This window comes from Diabrotica undecimpunctata, chromosome 5 (genome assembly GCF_040954645.1).
Source record: "Diabrotica undecimpunctata isolate CICGRU chromosome 5, icDiaUnde3, whole genome shotgun sequence".
NCBI classification, from domain to species: Eukaryota; Metazoa; Arthropoda; class Insecta; order Coleoptera; family Chrysomelidae; genus Diabrotica; species Diabrotica undecimpunctata.
The window spans coordinates 150,644,300-150,662,707 of record NC_092807.1 but is presented as its reverse complement, the minus strand read 5'-3'; the positions used below and the strand labels follow the sequence as shown (position 1 = coordinate 150,662,707).

At 33.1% G+C, this 18,408-nt stretch overlaps 1 protein-coding gene across 2 annotated transcripts; it reads right to left on the bottom strand.

The window, feature by feature from the left end:
- Window positions 1-1,954: 1,954 nt before the first annotated feature.
- LOC140440831 (dual specificity protein phosphatase CDC14C-like) lies at window positions 1,955-13,911 on the bottom strand. 2 transcript variants are annotated; one of them, XM_072531191.1, is made up of 5 exons: window positions 13,324-13,911; window positions 9,671-9,979; window positions 6,930-7,059; window positions 6,685-6,863; window positions 1,955-2,548 (listed from the first exon to the last, which is right to left on the bottom strand). In XM_072531191.1, exons 1-5 carry the CDS (start codon window positions 13,722-13,724, stop codon window positions 1,969-1,971), a joined length of 1,599 nt encoding a protein of 532 aa, XP_072387292.1. In that variant the 5' UTR covers window positions 13,725-13,911; the 3' UTR covers window positions 1,955-1,968. The 2 variants fall into 2 exon arrangements, with proteins under 2 accessions (XP_072387292.1, XP_072387293.1); XM_072531192.1 differs by lacking the exon at window positions 9,671-9,979.
- Window positions 13,912-18,408: the final 4,497 nt, after the last annotated feature.

Below are 18,408 nucleotides of genomic sequence, written 5' to 3'. Positions count from 1 at the left end.
GTAGGTTGCTAACCTTGCCAATCACCCTCCACATTTTATCCGGACTTGGGACCAGCTGTGGTAACCGCAGAGCTGCTCAATCCACTCCGCAATTATCACTGGCAGAGTTTCTCAAAGCTGATCTTTCAATGATCAGAGAACAAAGAAAAGAAATGAACGAACTAATAAAAACAAAACACATTCAGAAGGAAACATGGGTAGACCACTTTCGATTCCTATTTGCTAAAATTGACGATAATGAACCACAAACACCAGAGGTGATGACAAACGAAGAAATAAATATTGAGGAGGAAGAGGTAAAGGAAGCATTAGGGAAATTAAAAAATAGAAAATCACCAGGGGAGGACAGAATACCGAACGAATTCCTAAAGTACGGAGGACCAGATCTGACCAAACAACTATTAAAACTATTTCAAAAAATAATAGAACAAAACAGATTTCCTCAAGAAGGGAGATCAAGCATCCTAATAACTCTCTTTAAAAAGGGAGATGAATCAGACCAAAAAAATTAGAGAGGAATTAATTTATTAAACACAACACTAAAATTAACAACCAAAGTGATAACAAATAAACTGAATGAAATTATAAATTATAACACTAGCAGAAGAACAGCATGGTTTTAGGTAGGGAAGATCATGCACCGACGTTATATTTATAATGGGGCAAGTGCAAGAGAAATTATTAGAATATAACAAACCGGCATATATATGTTTCGTGGACCTTACTAATGCATTTAACCGGGTCAAGTTAAAAGACGTTATGCACTTACTGTACACAAGAAAGATATCTCTAGGAATAATCAAAACGATCGAAAGTATCTACTAAATCAACGCAGGGAGATTCCCTGAGTCCTCTATTGTTCAACCTGATTATGGATGAAATAATAAAAAAAGTAAGAAGTAAAACAGGATACCAAATGCGAGAAAAACAACTTAAAATAATCTGCGATGTAGACGACGCAATACTACTCTCTCAAAGTGAAGATTTTTAATATAACCGCCAGAAAATTTAACATGTAAATTTCCCCAAAAAGACAAAATGCATGGTTACAACATCAAATTTACTAAAATGTAAATTGGAGCTGGAAGGTCATATAATAGAACAAGTGATGGAGTTTAAATATCTAAACATCACATTATCTAGATACGGAAAGCTCGAAACTGAAGTGGAAGATCAAGTGAATAGAGCAAACAGAGCCGCAGGCTGCCTAAATGAAACAATTTGGGGAAATAAAAATATCGGAAAAGAAACGAAAGGCAGAATTTACAAAACAGTCATCAGACCAATAATAACATATGCGGCAGAAACAAGACCTGACAGAGAGGACAAAAAGAATGTTAAAAACAGCAGATATGAAAACACTTGGAAAAATTGATGGTAAGACACTATGGGACATAGCTAGAAGTACAGATATATAACGTAGATGAAAGGTAGAGAACATCAAGAACTGGGTAAATATTAGAAGAGTAGAATTGAACGATTATATAAGCCAAATGACAACAAATAGAGTCGTAAAGACGGCAAGAGACGGTTCCCCAATACGAAGACGATCAGTAGAAAGACCACGAAAACGATGGAACGACAACTTACTGAAGGCACATTAAAAAACAGAGTTATGTCTATATAAAAAGAAGAAGAAGAAGAAGTTTTGGTATTCAGAGTAAGTTCTCCGCATTGGCTAACTATATTATTTTTCTTTTCACTGTATTTAGATCTCCTACTAGAATTATTTCTCTTGTGTTACCTATTTTTAATATTTCGTATGGTAGTTATTTAAAAAACTCTTCTTTACCTGTTACCAGAGCATCGTCATTTATGGCGTAAACTTCTATAATGGTGTCTTGACTTTCTAATTAGTAATGCGCTGGTTTACTCTTTACTTTCCAGGATCTTATGCATAATATTTTTATCATTAAGTTTTAACCAATAAAAAAAAATAGATAAACAATTGGTCAAAAATAAATATATTTATGAAAAATTGGACAATAATTTTCGATACGTTATATTTTCGGAATAAGGTCGATATTCAGACATTCTGTTCGAATACCAGGATGCTTTAATTTTATTTAAACGATCACCCTGAGTAATTTTTTGCGTTTTCCTTTTATCTGGAACAGGAGTAAATAATTGTTCAAATCTAACTCGTTCATTTCTCGATGTAAAGCTTGATTTTCCGAAAGATGGTGCCAAGTTATAGTTTGGAGAGTTATAACCAGTCTTTCTAATCAAACTATTTCCCAATGTAGATGGTCTCTTGTTCGGTACACGAACATCACCTAATAATTTTGTGAAATTTTTTAATGAGTGCGCGTTATCTTCTGTCATTTTTCTTCTACTTTGTTTCTGTGTGCGCGGAATTTTAGCGAAGGAATCGACGCTTAAAGAAATTTTCTTTTCAGATACTTTCGATAATTGTGTTCGCGCCAATGTTGGCCGTAATTTTCTCCTTGTTTCTGCTATAACTTTCTCCCTATCTTTTAACCATTCCTTACTGTAGATTCCGTATACATGTTTTGGAATTGCATCTACTGCACCAAATTGCTTCAACCTTAAAAAATAAATAATTAGAAATACATTAGAATAACTAATTATTTTTAAAAAGAACTAACAACAAAGTTAAAACTTTCTTTTGTAAAATGGCGTCTATAAATTTTTATTACAATTTTTAAAACTATCCAAAGTGGATTTGTAAATTTTCAGAATGTTTTCGATCCTATCATCATCAGTGGAAAAACAGCTATTAAGTGTTTGGAACTATAGTTTATTTTTATGAACGAGAGAGTAATTAGCATAATTTTAACTGGTAGCTCCGACCACTCCATGGGCGTGCTCAAGATTAATTGAAAAATTACTTTGAATAATTGTAAAAAATAAATGAATTATTTCAGTGTTATAGAGTGTTATGTGTATGTAAACAAAAGTGACCTCTTTTATCACACACTATATTAGAACTGACTGGCCTACATTAAAAAGGGTTTTAAAAAATTCTTTTTAATTTTTAAAAATTACAAAAGAGAAAAAGAGTTTTTAAAACCGTCTAAGGTATGTTAAATAGATGAATAAAAATATTAATATAAAACTTACAGCTACTTGTTACAAATCCAAATCAGATTCAGAAGATGAACTTTCAGAACCAAGATTTATAATAACTGGCTCGATCATTTTATCAGTAATATGGTCCAGCTTCCACATTTTTTCCTCTTCTTTATTAGTGTGATTTACTGCCTTTTCCAGTTTTCAGGTTTTACATTATTTACGGCCTCCAAAAACAACTGTTTAACATCATGAATTTTAAAAGTGGTATTTTTTCTTGAAACTTCACTCTTTATCTGTGCCCATACCAGTTCAATCGGGTTTAATTCACAATGATATGGTGGGGATCTAAGTACTGTCATTCCACGATTTTTGGCAATTTCATCAATTTCGTATTTTTTAAATTTTTCTTTATGAAGGGCACACAACGAATAAAGTTCCTTTCTTATAGATCCGGGATGGTACGTAATATTTTTTGAACTCAGCCAATTCTGCAAGTCTTTTTTTAACCACTTGGTTGTGGGCAGTCCTTCTATAAGTCTGGAGTGATAACTTGCATTATCCATTACTATTACACAGTTCTTAGGAAGAAGATCTATCATTTGTTCGAACCATTCTTGAAAGACATCAGCGTTCATGTCTTCATGGTAGTCACCGGTTGATTCAAAAGGGTTGACACCGGTCACGAGTTGATTCAAAAGTTAATAAACCACCTTCAACAAAACCGTCTGAACTGCCAATGTGTACTATTATCAGCCTGCGTCCCTTTCCTGATGGTGGGTTTAAACCAGTAGATAAGTTATTTACAAAAGCGTGCCTTTGACTTGTAACAGTTTCATCCTGCCAAAATTTATTTGGTGTATGACCCTCGTTGATCCATGTTTCATCAAGATAAAATATTTTCCTTTTTTGGTTTCTCATTTCCTTTATGGTTCTTAGAAAATGTCTTCTCCATATGACAATATCGCTTCTTTCTAATAAAATAGACTTTCTGGGATTCTTTTTCCAGCGGAAGCCTATTTCTTTTAAAAGTTTCCATAACGTACTTCGACTCATTTCTGGGTAATCCTTATCATCTCGAACTGAGACAAGAACTTTATCCAATGTTGGAAATTCTTGTCTAAAGAAGAATTCATGCACTTTCCGTCGAAGTCCTTCTTTAAAATGATATTCTATTTGAAATTTTGGTTTCCCTGGAGCATTACGTGGCATTTGAAAACTACCACATTTCTCTTCTTTAATAACTCTGTAAATCGTAGATTTCCCAACACCAAGTGTACTGCTAACTAACTCAACGGTCTCATCAACACTTTCACATAAACGTTTGTCTGTAAATGATTTAAAACAATTAAATATTAATGTTTTTTCATTAACTGTTAGAGGACCAATTTTTCGGCGTTTACACGGCACTTCCAAATTTTCCATAACACTAGTATACACAATAAACTGCACCTTGCAACTGAAGTACCTACTTTTAATGAACTGTTAAGAATTTTGAATACGCCACTTGGACCTTCCTATATACAAAATGGAAAAACCCACTATCACATTTTCTGTGGAATAAGTTTAGAAGGTAATTATCTAGTCAATTACTGTCGTAGATTCCTGGAATTAAAGAATTAAATGTTTGATGGTTGAAACCCTTACTTCGTGGAATGCACTCATTTCAGATAAAATAAAACGTTTTATTTTATCTAAAGAATTAAACTTTATTTTGCAAATAGGTAGGTACTTATCAAACTTTTATTGGTTATATATAACCAATAAAATAAACATCTTACATTTCTTGCAAATTCATTAGTACCTGTTAACCTCCATCACTCCGACGCTGGCAACCTTATTTAGGGATTAGTAAATCTCACAACTATTGTATTCTATTCTGCTCCAACCTTTATACCTGGTGGTCATACTCAATTTAAAATTGTTTTCCTATATACTTCTGTAAACTTGTTGACAAATATCTGTTTTTCATTGAGTCACCCGTATCAACAGTTTAGGGATTTGCATACATAATTTACTGTTTTATTACTCATACATAAAAATACACTATAGCCAGATAATGAGGTGAGATGACCATTGAATTACATAATTAGAGTAACGATCATTAAAATTATTAAGACACTGGTGGATGATAAAGGATTACACTTTTTAAGAAAACGTACAATTTTCCAGTTTGAAATATGGACCTTATGCCCTGAGAGGTAACAACCAACTGTTGTTACTTGCCAACATATTGATGTAAACAACTTCACTGTATTTAATATTCTTAAAGACCATTAATTGTATCCCTTTTACACAGTGCTAGTCAAAAGTCCGTTCCCCCATTATATCTTTTGAACGGTTATACTTATAATAGTGAAATTTTGAGGAAGGTAATAAACAGATGTAAGCTTCTTAACTAGTCGTAAAAAGTGACGTAATAGTGACAGATGACGTTTCAGCGCCACTGTGACAGATAATTTTAAATAGGAACTTATGGCAAGCGAAAACTCGTTTGAAAGGTATTGAAAATACCTATTCAATCATACTAATTTTATTTGAGTTTAAGTTCATTTTGATGATTAAAATAAATAAACTAAAATTTTATTAATATTTTATTAATACCTCCGCCTCTGGTTACTTGTCAAAAAGTTGACGTTTTTCAATTCTCTAATTGTTTTTACGTCAACTCTAACTTTTTTGACAGTTAACCAGAAGCGAACGTTAGAATATTTATTAATTAAATGCGAAACTACAATTATTCTAATATACCTATTCAATCATACTAATGTTGTTTGGATTTAAGATGATTTTGACGAATAAATTAAATACCTTCATTTGCTATGGTATCTGTAAATTTTGGAGTTATCCTCAATAGATAACTTGTTTTTGATCTGCAGAAGTCTTTTACTGATATCATTAGCTTTTTAATTTATTATATCAAGTTTTGATTGAAGATCCTCTTTTAGATCTCTTAGAGCGTCTTTAAATTAGCAAAACTTTCGATTTTAGAGCAGCAGCTGTTGCAAAGAATTTTAATTTCACGTAGCTTATGCCTTGTAACGCGATATTCGACTCGTAGATCAGTGCAAGCTAGATGTATGTTCTGTTTATAGGCTTCACATTGATGTTTTGATGAATCTCGATCATCGATTGACTTTGAACAGTTAGCGCAGGTCGACATAGTGGGAGCAGCAGGAAACGTAAATACTGCCACACACACTACGATTACTTTTGTATTTGAACTTCTTTTCGCAAAGACTGAATAAACGGTCCGGTGGTTTAAAAGATCAATTCTACTCCTTCAACTTTCTTAAAAGCGAATATCATCCATCCGTGTAGTATCGCAATCATTGTGGCGGAATTTACCTGTTTTGGTCTTTAAGTACGCTTGACTTTATCTGTTTTGCTTTCAAGGTAACTTTTAGTTGATTAAAATGTATTACAATTAATTCGTTTAAACGATAAATAAAGTGTTGTACCTGTAGAATGGACTCTCGATGCATTGGATAAGCTCAAAATCTCATTTTCGACAAAAAAGTGGACTTTGGGAGTTTTGCTTTTAGGCACCTCTAATAATAGCAAAAAGTTATATGAAATCTGAGGTCAATTTATACCATTTATTTTTTAAACCTTATGGTTATTATTATACCTATAATTTCTGTTATTCACCTGTATTCGATTCCTGCTTTCCACAACCAACTTTCAACCTTTTGCAGCCATAATTGTTGTTGGCCTATGACAGAACCTGGTCTACACAGTCTCATCCACGCTATCGCTTCCCTTGCCGTCATTTGGTAATGTTTTATAAGATAGGCACCAATCAGAGAACCAGTCCTTCCTAATCCGGCCTACAGATATTAAAAAAAATTATTTAAATATTTACTACTACGACTACGACTAATGAAACAACGTACCTTACAGTGTACAGCTATTGCAGCGGGGGCCGCTTCTGTAATTGCTAAAAATTTGATTAGTACTTCTTTGGAAGGCGTAGAACCATCAGGAAATATTAAATCGAAGTGCTCAATTCCAACTTGTGTAAAACTAGAAATAATTTTGTTAGTATGTGATGAATTCAACCGTTACATGATTAAAGTTCATTTTAACAAGTAATAAAACACTGGAAAAGGAATAACGTTAGCTTTCAGAACAAAAAAGCAACTTAAGCAAATATATTTGATCGACTGCCCAAAAACCTACATCGGTCAAACCGGTAGAACCTTTAACAAATGGATGGCAGAACACAAAAGGGCTTTTAATATTAGAAAAACGGATTTTACTTACGCACTTCACCTTCTAGATCACAATCGATCTTTTAATAACCAATTTCAAATTCTTCACAGGCCTCAAGTTATCATTATTAGAATCTATGAAAGTTAAAAATCTAAAAAATACAGATATAATTCTGAATGGGCAACTTGAGACAAACAGTTCTCCCCTTCTCAATTTATTCAGTTAAAGACTATAAAGTGTTAGACGCACAACAAAAATAGCTATATGCTCCAGAAAAAGAGCAAAACCAGAACCGATCTAAACTCTTATAGGTCGATTTCACTACTAAACGTCTTGGCTAAGGTCTTCGAGAGAATTCTTAAGGAGAGACTCGTAGACTTTACCACCGAGCAAAATATCATCCCCACATTTTAATTCGGCTTTAGAGAAGGTCACTCCACCACAACGGCATTGACAGAAATCGTCACACACATTACTCAAATTTTAAACGGCAGTAAATTATCATTGGATGTTCAAAAAGCCTTCGATCAAGTCTGGCATGCTGGGCTGGTCAAGAAACTACTGAACGTCAGCCTGCCATTTCTATTCGTTAGACTTATCCATTCTTATGTCACTCAAAGTAAAATCACGGTAAAAGTTTAAGGTCATTTCTCAGCCTCATTTACTCCTACAGCAGGAGTTCCACAAGGTTCCGTGTTGGTACCAGTACTCTACACTAAATACAATAGCGACTTCCCCAACCCACGAAACACAAACACTCTTACTTTACTTTACGCAAATGACACTGCTCTCGCAACAACATCTCAATGTGCAGATGCTCTATGTAGGTTTGCATAAAATCACCCTGACCAGGTCGGTAGATCTCAGCGGATACACCACACACAACTTAGCCGAAAGAATCGACCTAAGACTTTGGGGCGACCGACTCCAACTGCGTAGCCAGATAGAGTACCTCATTGTGATGTTCACAGAGACACTAAACTGGAGGGCTGATCTGGCTGGAAACCGTAACAGGGTGAGGAGAAGAATCGATTTACTCAAAGCCCTCTGTGGAAAATTCGAACAAACATACTCATGTACACTTATACACACATACAAAACATCAATGAGAGGCTCTCCTCTCTGAGCAGGAGTTATCAATCAAAACCATCCGTAACCAAAACTTCAGAGCCCCAAATTTCATTAAAACTACCTGTTTATTATTTGGCAATATATTCATCAGATCTCCCAAATGCAAACTCCCCTTCTATTCCACTAAATTACTCACCTTAGCCAGCCTGATGAATACATAAATATTCTGAAGGAAACTCCACTTTCTTACCGTCGCAACAGATAAATAGCTTACTTTCAGCTCTGCTACGGACAGGGAGGGATAGGTTTCTGTGGTTTCCCGATCCCATTGCCCAATTACCTGTCTATAGTGAGGATACAGCCACAGCTGCCCTCTTCTCGATTCACATCATTTTATATATTTACTAATTAAATTCATTCATAATTCATAACTATATATTTTTCACTAATAATTTCTGAAAAGGACCATTTTAGCTCAAACCATTTCGCCTCTGATCACCCTGAGTACCATCTCCTCCGTTGGACTATATCCATTGACGCGAACCACCAGTGAGACATAACACAGCGACGCAATGCGACATCCACAACAAAACAAAACACGTCCTGAAGAGGTGACACACCTAAAACAAAAATCAACCAAAAGAAAAGACAACCAACCGAAAGAACAACAAGACAACGATGCAAAAATAGCTCACTAGAGAAACGCACTCCGCCGAAACAGCAGTAGTGTTAGTAAATTATAATAAGATTTGTGGAAGTGTTGAAAAAAAAGTTTTTAGTGTTCTATTGCTTGATAATTGTGTTAGTGTTATATAAACACTTAGTAACATTTTTTATAATTTTTAGATTAAAAAATAAAAAGTTTTTAAATTGAAATTAAATTTTTAAAGATTTATATCGTACTAAAAAGACAAATTCCAATAAAGTTTTGTTTATAAACGGATTATATTCAATAAGAATATAAAATATATTGAAGTTTAAAATGGTAGAGTTTTAAGTTACAAATTGAGTTATTTTTGCTTCGGTATAGACTATAGAGAGTTAAATTTCACTTATCTACTTCAAATGGTAACAACAGGTTTTATATAAATATTATGATCGCAGATAGGGGGGTGAACCTCCTGAAAAAAGTAGAAGAGTGTGAGTGTAAATGGACACATCAAATTTAGAAGCTCGAGCTTCTCGTGTAAAAGAATTAATAAGATACCAAAATTGGTAGCTGTATTACTGTTAACCACTCTGTAGTAGTTTGAGAATTTTCAACGTTTTATCTGTTAAATAAACAATTATTTTTCTTAAGTGTTCGTAATTACCAATTGCTTCCCTAACTAGTTAGTTAAGAATTACTTACGCTGAAGCATTGTACGATGCAACATTTAATCTTATGATAGTCTTTACATCATTATTTAGAAAATATTTTATGTAAAAATGAGGAGAGTGTGCAGTACGATTATCAGCAGGTCCAATAAATGCTAAGAACTTCCGAGGAAGCAACCAATTCATGTGACCATACTGAAGTTTGTCACATAAATCATACTCTGATACATCAAAATCCTCGAAGTTTACAAAGTTAAATGTAATAGCTCTCTGTAAGCTGTACAGACAGTCAATAATTCTTAAATGAAATCCACATGACTGTAGGGATGCGTCCCAAAATAATCTGAAACAAATAAATTCGTAACGTAAAGATTATTTCGTTAAGTATAAGTTTCAAACATTAAAATTATATAAAACATAAAACGAAAGTACATATAGCATTTTTCATATAAAAATGCTTGCACGTCACAGTTTATATAAAGTGACGTCACTTATATTTAAAATTTCCAGAACGTCAACCTTAGAGTTCAAATTTTCCTATCAAAGCTAATAATACGAAACCCATACGGAACTGCTCGATCTTTAATAAGCATCAACATGGTATAATAATGAGAAAAATGCAATCATCATTATATTGGGAATTTTAGAATTATATTAATTAAATAACCAAAAACATTTATTATTATTAATAATATAAATTTTATAAAATAACTCTTACAGTCTAATATTCCACAAAAATAATAATTTTAGTTAAATAGATTAGACAATTTGTACACAACTGATACGGGAATACATAAAATTTTATTGACAGTTCAGCGTGTGGCAAAATTGTATCAAGTGGCCGCTTTTGTAGAGTAAGAATTTTGTTTATGTTTTGATTTCTTACACAATTTGATCATAATATACTATATATTAATAAATTGTATTTATAAATACATATTAAATTTAGATTAATAGCTTTAAAAACTAATTATTGTTGTGTATTGTGATTGTGCTATGCCAAAACAAATAAATAGTCTGTAGAAAGCTGATAAGCTGTCATATAAGATAGATTATTTTGAACAAGAAATAATGGCGGGACATTTTTACTATTAATACTCTAAAAGAGGTAAGTTTAGAATTTAGAATATATAATTTTGTATTAAAATGTTTTCTTATGTATTTTAGTGTGTTGCAGTAGTCTTAAAATTAAGTGTATTTACTGTTAATATAATAGTTTGACAAATAGTTGACATTTTAAAAATTCCTCACTTACTAACTATTCTGATGTTTTGGCAACGCTGTGGGGTTCTCGTATTGGGATATATATAAGGAAAATCGCATTGTTCTCTTGACCGTGCCTCCGCATTGCTCTCGTCCATTGCAACTTTTGGACCGATCGGTGTTGGACCATTAAAAAAATTTATTAGCAGTCAGATGGATGGCTGGATGAAAACTCAGCCAGGAGTTACAATGACAATTTATACCATTGCATCAATTGTTGGAAATGCTTTGCCGTTAGCTGTAACTCCAAAAAATATACGGTCCGGTTTTCGTGTAACTGGCATTTTCCCGTTTAATAGGAAGGTTTTTACTTATGAAGATTTTCTGCCATCATCCATTACAGATAGACCTGAGCCGCAAGAAAATACGGCGCTTCAATCACAAGCAGCCACACAAAATATAGGAACACCATCAAGAACGCCACCACAAGTTATCAACCAGACCAAGATCCACAACCTTCAACTTCTCGCGCTTTAGTTAGAGGACTTATTAGTCCTAAAGCTCGACACAGAAAAAATACTGCACAAAATGGGAAACGAAGACATACGGCTATTTTGACGGACACGCCTAAAAAGCAAGAATTATTACAACAAGAGCAACTAAGAAACTTAATATCTAATAAAAAAGGAAAACAAAAATTCAAAAGGAGCATTGTTTCAAAAGAAAGCGATGAAGAAAATGAAGAATGTCTCTGCATTATATGTTGTGATTCGTACACTAACCCAAAATCAAAAGAGAAATGGGTGCAATGTGTAGACTGTAAGGGGTAGCGGCATGAACTTTTCAGTGACGGTTCTCCAATTTTTGTATGCGTACATTGCCAGTCTGATTAGTCTAATAAGTGATTCAAATAATTTTACAAAATGTCGCACAATAGTTTGTATGTTAATAAAAAATAAATAAATAAAGTTCAGTTAAAGTTTTTTCATTAAGAAAATTAAAATATTCTTTGAGAAGTATGAAAGTTACTAGTGTAATAATTTGCGCCTGTCATATAAAAACTTACCCAATTGGGGGGCAATTTGACACAATTTGCAAAACTAAACAAATATATATTTTTTCCTAAAAGTGGCAAGTTTCTTGTAAATCTAATATTTAAAATGATTATATCGAAATGAGTGCTTCTTAAACCAATTTTTATGAGGTGCCTATTTATACAACAACTATAAATCCTATGCCAGATGGACGGTTTCATGTAGGGATGTTCCCACTAGACCACTAGAGTCTCCTATCTTCTTCTTGGTCTAGACATTTCCTTCTACTATCAATCATTTAATAGTCCTCTTTTTTTTGGCTATGTGGCAAAGTAATTTAGGTATGCTCGGTACACTTTTTTAATACTCTGTCATTTATATATATTTATATATATATACAGCTCTTTAAGAATTTACAGAACATAACGCGGCAGAAACAAGACCTGACACAGAGAGGACAAAAAGAATGTTAGAAACAGCAGAGATGAAAACACTTATATATACGACGTAGATGCAAGGTGGAGAACATCAAGAACTGGGTAAGAAATAGAAGAGTAGAATGAAACGATCATATAAGCCGAATGACAACAACTAGAGTATTAACGACGGCAAGAGACGGTTCCCCAATAGGAAGACGATCAGTAGGAAGACCACGAAAACGATGGAACGACAACTTACTGGAGGCACACTGAAAAACAGACAGAGTCATGTCTATATAAAAAGAAGAAGAAGAAGAATTTACAGGTTGGTTTTGTGTTCCGTCCGAGATACGAGTAGAATTCTGCTGTAGACTCACATTTCAAAAGCTTTGATCTTAGTCGCTTACCGTTTGCTTACTTACTCGTACTTCGATTTTACTTTATATTTTTGGAAAGAGGGAGTACTTAGCAGAGAGTCCTTTGAGAAAACTTTATGGAGCCTAGGCCTTTCTGCAATCTATTCTACTTTTTCACGATTTCCTGTTAATTATATGTAGAGCTGAGAACTATAACAGGGATTAGAACGGATATTATAAATAAAGTTGAACTGGCAAGAAGCAAGGTGGACTAGTAGAAAGTAGCATCTTAGAGTTCATGCATGTAGAGATAGCTATAGATTTGGTCGAGATGGTGAAGATGATATTTATAGGGTTGTAATAAATTGGATTTAAATAAACACGCTACAAACTCGGAAGCACTAAAGACAATTGAGGCGGGCCTATATTCAGCATAGGACGTAACAGACTGTGTGATAAACATATATAAATATTAGGGCTTTATCCTAATGAGTATTTATAATAAGTACTTTACGAGAACACATAAGTTGATATAAATTTCAATAGAGAGGTAAATTAAAGAAAAAAAAGTCCGTACCCACAACGGAACACGATAAAATATTCTTATTTACAAAACAATAGTGGTAAAAAAAAATTACCAACTTAAATTATTTAAAAACTATCTATTAGTCTTACTTGTAAGGGCCGAGTTTCTGCAAAATATTCCAAATGTCTTTGGGTTGAAAATTCAAATACATAACACAAAATAATCCCATCAAACAAGCAGCATTTGCTTTTTTTTCTGGGTATTCACAGGTGTAATGTACTACACATTTTTCACCTTTTGTGCAATTAATATATTTTCTTATTTTTAAACAATATTTATACACACAAGAGATGTTGAAAGGTCCAAAATCATTGTAGTAATTTTCGTAATAGAATTCATCGTCTATGCAGATGAATACAATTTTATTATTGTTATTATTATATTTCAACTTGATAATTTCCTTCCCAGTTAATACTGCAAAATACAACTGCTTATGAAGAATTTCTACATAATTGTCTGCTTCTCTAGGAGTATTAATTTGTTTATCCATATTTATTTTTATGGGAACAGCACACACGGTTTATCTGGATTCTTACAAAAAAGTATATATATGAAGAAATGGAGGGTATAATTTGTTAATATGGCCACAATAAAGTTCAATGCTTTGTACGCGGTTACACTCATTTTTTAATTTAGTTTTTGTTTAAGTGACAAACGTCATTTTGAATGTAAACATTTTTTTCAACTAATACTAGATACAGTTAGTGACAAAAATATATGATATACTTCAAGTGCCGTCAGTTTGGATGTAAAGCTACTAAATGCAGAAAGAATACATGTCCATTTTTCATTAGCCAGTCATAAATTTTCCAATGTCCAATGGAAATTGAACTATGTAGTTTCTCGGTATAAGAAAAGTAAAGAAAATGATAATAAACCAACATCTTAATTGCTTTTGAAAAACCTTGGTCATTTTATAAACTGAATGGAAATGAAAGCAGCTGACAAATAGAAAGCCTTCGACAATAAAGGTAAAACATTTCGAGCAATTACATTTGACTTACAATCAATACTAAATGTGCCTTAGCCAAATATTCTACAGACGTAAACTTTTCGTCTACAATTTCAAAATTTTTGACGCTTCCAATTCATATGGTTATTCATATTTATCATATTCATATTTAACATCTGTTAAAGCGTACTCGTGATCCGACATAAATTCGGACCACAATCCACTTATCGCCAAAATTAAACTTAGTTAAAGAAACTTCAAAGACCAAAAATTATAAAGTACGATATTAACCAACTGAAAAATAAAACAGTAAAAGAAAAGGTACAAAAACGCCTAAAAGAATAAACGTGGGCTCGTACAGAAAAACCATGGGCTCAACACAGATGTAGAACTAGAAAATTTGCACAAAGTAAGTCAAGAAATAACAGAGAAATACTTAAAAGCTAAAAGAACAAATAAAAAGGAATGGATGCGGAGGATATTCTATGTATGAAGGAAGACAGAAGAAACGCTAAAGATAATAAGAATTACTACAACAACATAAATAACGAAATAAAAAGGGCTATTAAAATAGCAAAAGAAAATTGGTTTAGCTCGAAGTGTACAGAGATAGAGTCATTACAACAAAAACATGATTCATTTAACCTCCATAAAAATATTAAAGAAGCGGCAGGCCTATATAAATACAAGAACAGTGGATTCCTGACAGATAATCAGGTAAACATAGTACTGGAAATAGAGCATAAAAGGGATATTTGGATTAAATACGTGGAAAAAACTTTTGAAGATATAGCATATATATGTAAAGCAGTAGGCCCTGATAATTTTCACTCAGAATTCTTAAAACTTATGGACTATGATGGCATAAAATGGTTGACAAATATATTTAACAATAACAATGGTTAGTGTCATCTTTTATAAATCTTCCAAAAAAACCTAATGCGAGAAAGTGCGAGGACTATAGAATTATAAGCCTTATGAGCCATTTACTTAAAACATTTCTAAAGGTCATTCACAAAAGAATATATACAAAATGGGAGGAACAACTAACAAGAACACAATTCGGATTTCGTGATGCTCTGGGAATACGGGAGGCCCTTTTTGCTGTACAGGTGCTATTTCAGAGATGCAGGGATGTGAATTGTGACATATACGTATGCTTTATAGATTATCAGAAGGCATTTGACAGAGTAAAACATGACAAATGAATGACTCTAATGCAAGAAATTGGAATTGACAACAAAGATCTTAGAATTATCAGAAACATTTACTACAATCAAACTGCCAAAATCAAAATAGACGACCAGTTAACTGATAAAATTGCAATAGAACGTGGAGTACGACAGGGCTGTATTTTGTCTCCATTGTTGTTCAATATTTATTCTGAATGGGTATTTAAGGAAGCTTTAGACGGTTGTGCGAAAGGAATACTAATAAACGGTGAATGGTTGAATAACATTAGGTAGATATGCAGATGACACTATAGTTTTTGCCGATAATCTGAATGACTTACAGATATAAACAAATCGCATAATAGAAGTCAGCAACAGATACGGACTAGCTCTTAACATAAAGAAAACCAAATTTATGACAATTAGTAAAAAACCAATACTAAACGCTCAACTTACAATCAACCAACAGAATATCGAAAGAGTCGAGCAATATACATATCTAGGCACCAATTTAAATAGCCAATGGGACCACTCAACAGAAATTAAACAGCGAATAATAAAAGCAAAAGCAGCATTCGTTAAAATGAGAACCATTTTCAACAGTCGAGACATATCATTAAAAACAAAATGCCGTCTATTGAACTGCTACATATTCACAGTTCTGCTCTACCGAATGGAAGCGTGGACACTGACTGTTCCATCTATGAATCGGCTCGAAGCCTTCGAAATATGGTGTTATAGGCGCATCTTACGTATATCCTGGGTTGACAGAGTTACTAATGTGGAGGTCCTGCGTAGAATGGAGAAAGAATGTGAAATTCTCATGACCGTCAAAACTAAAAAGTTGGAATATCTAGGACATGTAATGAGAAATCAAGAACGTTACGGCCTTCTCCAGCTGATTCTCCAAGGGAAGGTAAATGGTAAGAGAGGACCGGGAAGAAGACGCATTTCCTGGCTTCAAAATTTACGAAAGTGGTATAACACGACTACCACTGAACTATTCCGCGCTGCAATAAACAAAGTAAAGATAGCCGTGATGATCGCCAACATCCGGAACGGATAGGCACTTTAAGAAGAAGATTCATATTTATGGGACGAGACACAAGACAAAAAAGGCTCAGTTGAAATTGGAAGTTGTTTGCGGAAATATTTGCAATCTTTACCCAATACTGTTACACATGTTTCCTGATTTTCAGGTACTTGCACAAAACCGCAACAAAGTATGTTACTGCTGCGATTATGTATGCTGTTGCTAAAATAGATAATATTCAAATAATAGATCTAAAATATTTGGAACCAGGACATACAAATTTAGAAGTGGATTCAATGCACGCTACCATAGAACATGCTCGAAAAAAGTTTACTCCCCTCGTGAATGGGGTATTTTAATACAAATTTCAAGGTTAAAACCTCGTCCCTACATTATTAACCATCTCACATACTGCGATTTCTATAATTTTAAGGAGTTAGCTTGTAAGATAATGGCTGCAAATTAAATAGTTACGTTTCACAAAGACAAATCCGACAACCATTTTGTTTAAGTATGATGTTACAAGTAACGACTTTTTAAAATTGAATGTAGGCGACATAGGCACACGCAGAACAAGAACACACAAACAGTGTGAAAATGTCCATGATGTACCTCTTGAACAACAGTACCTATAACAGTTTTTTGCCAATATCCAATTAAAAAAAGCTTGACCTGTGTGTCTTACGCGAGAAAGTAATTCCAGAACACTACAAAAACTTTGTAGAGACATTACCTACATCGGTAGAGGCTAAAGATATTGTTCCAAGTGATTCTGAATACGAAACAGACTAAGTTTTAATTGTGTTTGACTTTATACATGTTTTTCCGTTAATAAAAATTTTATTTGTACTACTAGTATTATGTTAAACCTGATTTCATGATATTTACACAACTGCAGTATGGAAATAATGATATATTGTATTCCATATTCTACTTCACATGTATTGTATGTCCTAACAAAGGGTTACTTTTAGCTTGTTAAATGCGAGTAAAATTTAACCCTAATGGAAATAGAACAGAATAATATACCTATAAAAAAGTGTAACATGAACTTAACTGTAATTTAATTACTTTTAAAAGATGTACCTACGGTTTGTCAAGGTTAACGCAAACTTTCAAATTGATATTGATGAAAACATCAATTTTGGACATACAATATTTGACCTTTTAGCCATCGATATCATTCTTCATTAAACAAATTAAGAAAAAGTTATTCATAAACAATTACATCAAAACGAGAAAAAAATCAAAAACCCTCTAAAACCTAAAAGCTTAACAGAATGTGGACCATATTTTGTATTTTATCTATTGCTTAGGCATTGTGTGAAACTAATTTCCTCTCTTCAGAAACTCTGTACCGGTGCCCACTGTGTATCATTGTCTCCTGCTCTCTGGCTGACTTCCAATTCCAAATAAACATCACAATATCCTCATTAAGTTAAGCCAAGAATAAAAAACACTTTCAAAGGTATAAACGGTATAAATGTTCTCATAGGTTCCGTATGTTCTTTTGGGAACAATTTCAAGAATGTAAATGTATGTTATACAACAAATGTTTAAGTAGTTCTGCAGTGCTAACGTAAGTTGCCTACATGCGGCGCAATGTACTAATATAAAATATAATTCCTATTATAATATTGAGAAAAAGAGGAATGAATATTATAGTAAACAATTGGTTTATTCATTAATTCCTAAAATAATGATCGTTTTGGTAACACATGTAAACTTTAAGTTGGTTGATAATGACACATACAAAAAACAGGTGATTCCTGATGATATAAATATCCACAGTACATAGCCCTCTACTAAGGTAAATCTCATAGAAAAATCTGGTAAAGAATTCCTAGCGCTAAATGCGGACGGGCCAAAACTAATTTTGTTTGGCGGCAAATGTAAACATAGGTTCTGAATTTTAGGCGGCAAATATAACATATCAGACAGAGAGAGTATAATATATTATGGTACAGAAAAGTTTTGATTTATTATTTTATAACTATATCTGTTTTCCATTACATTA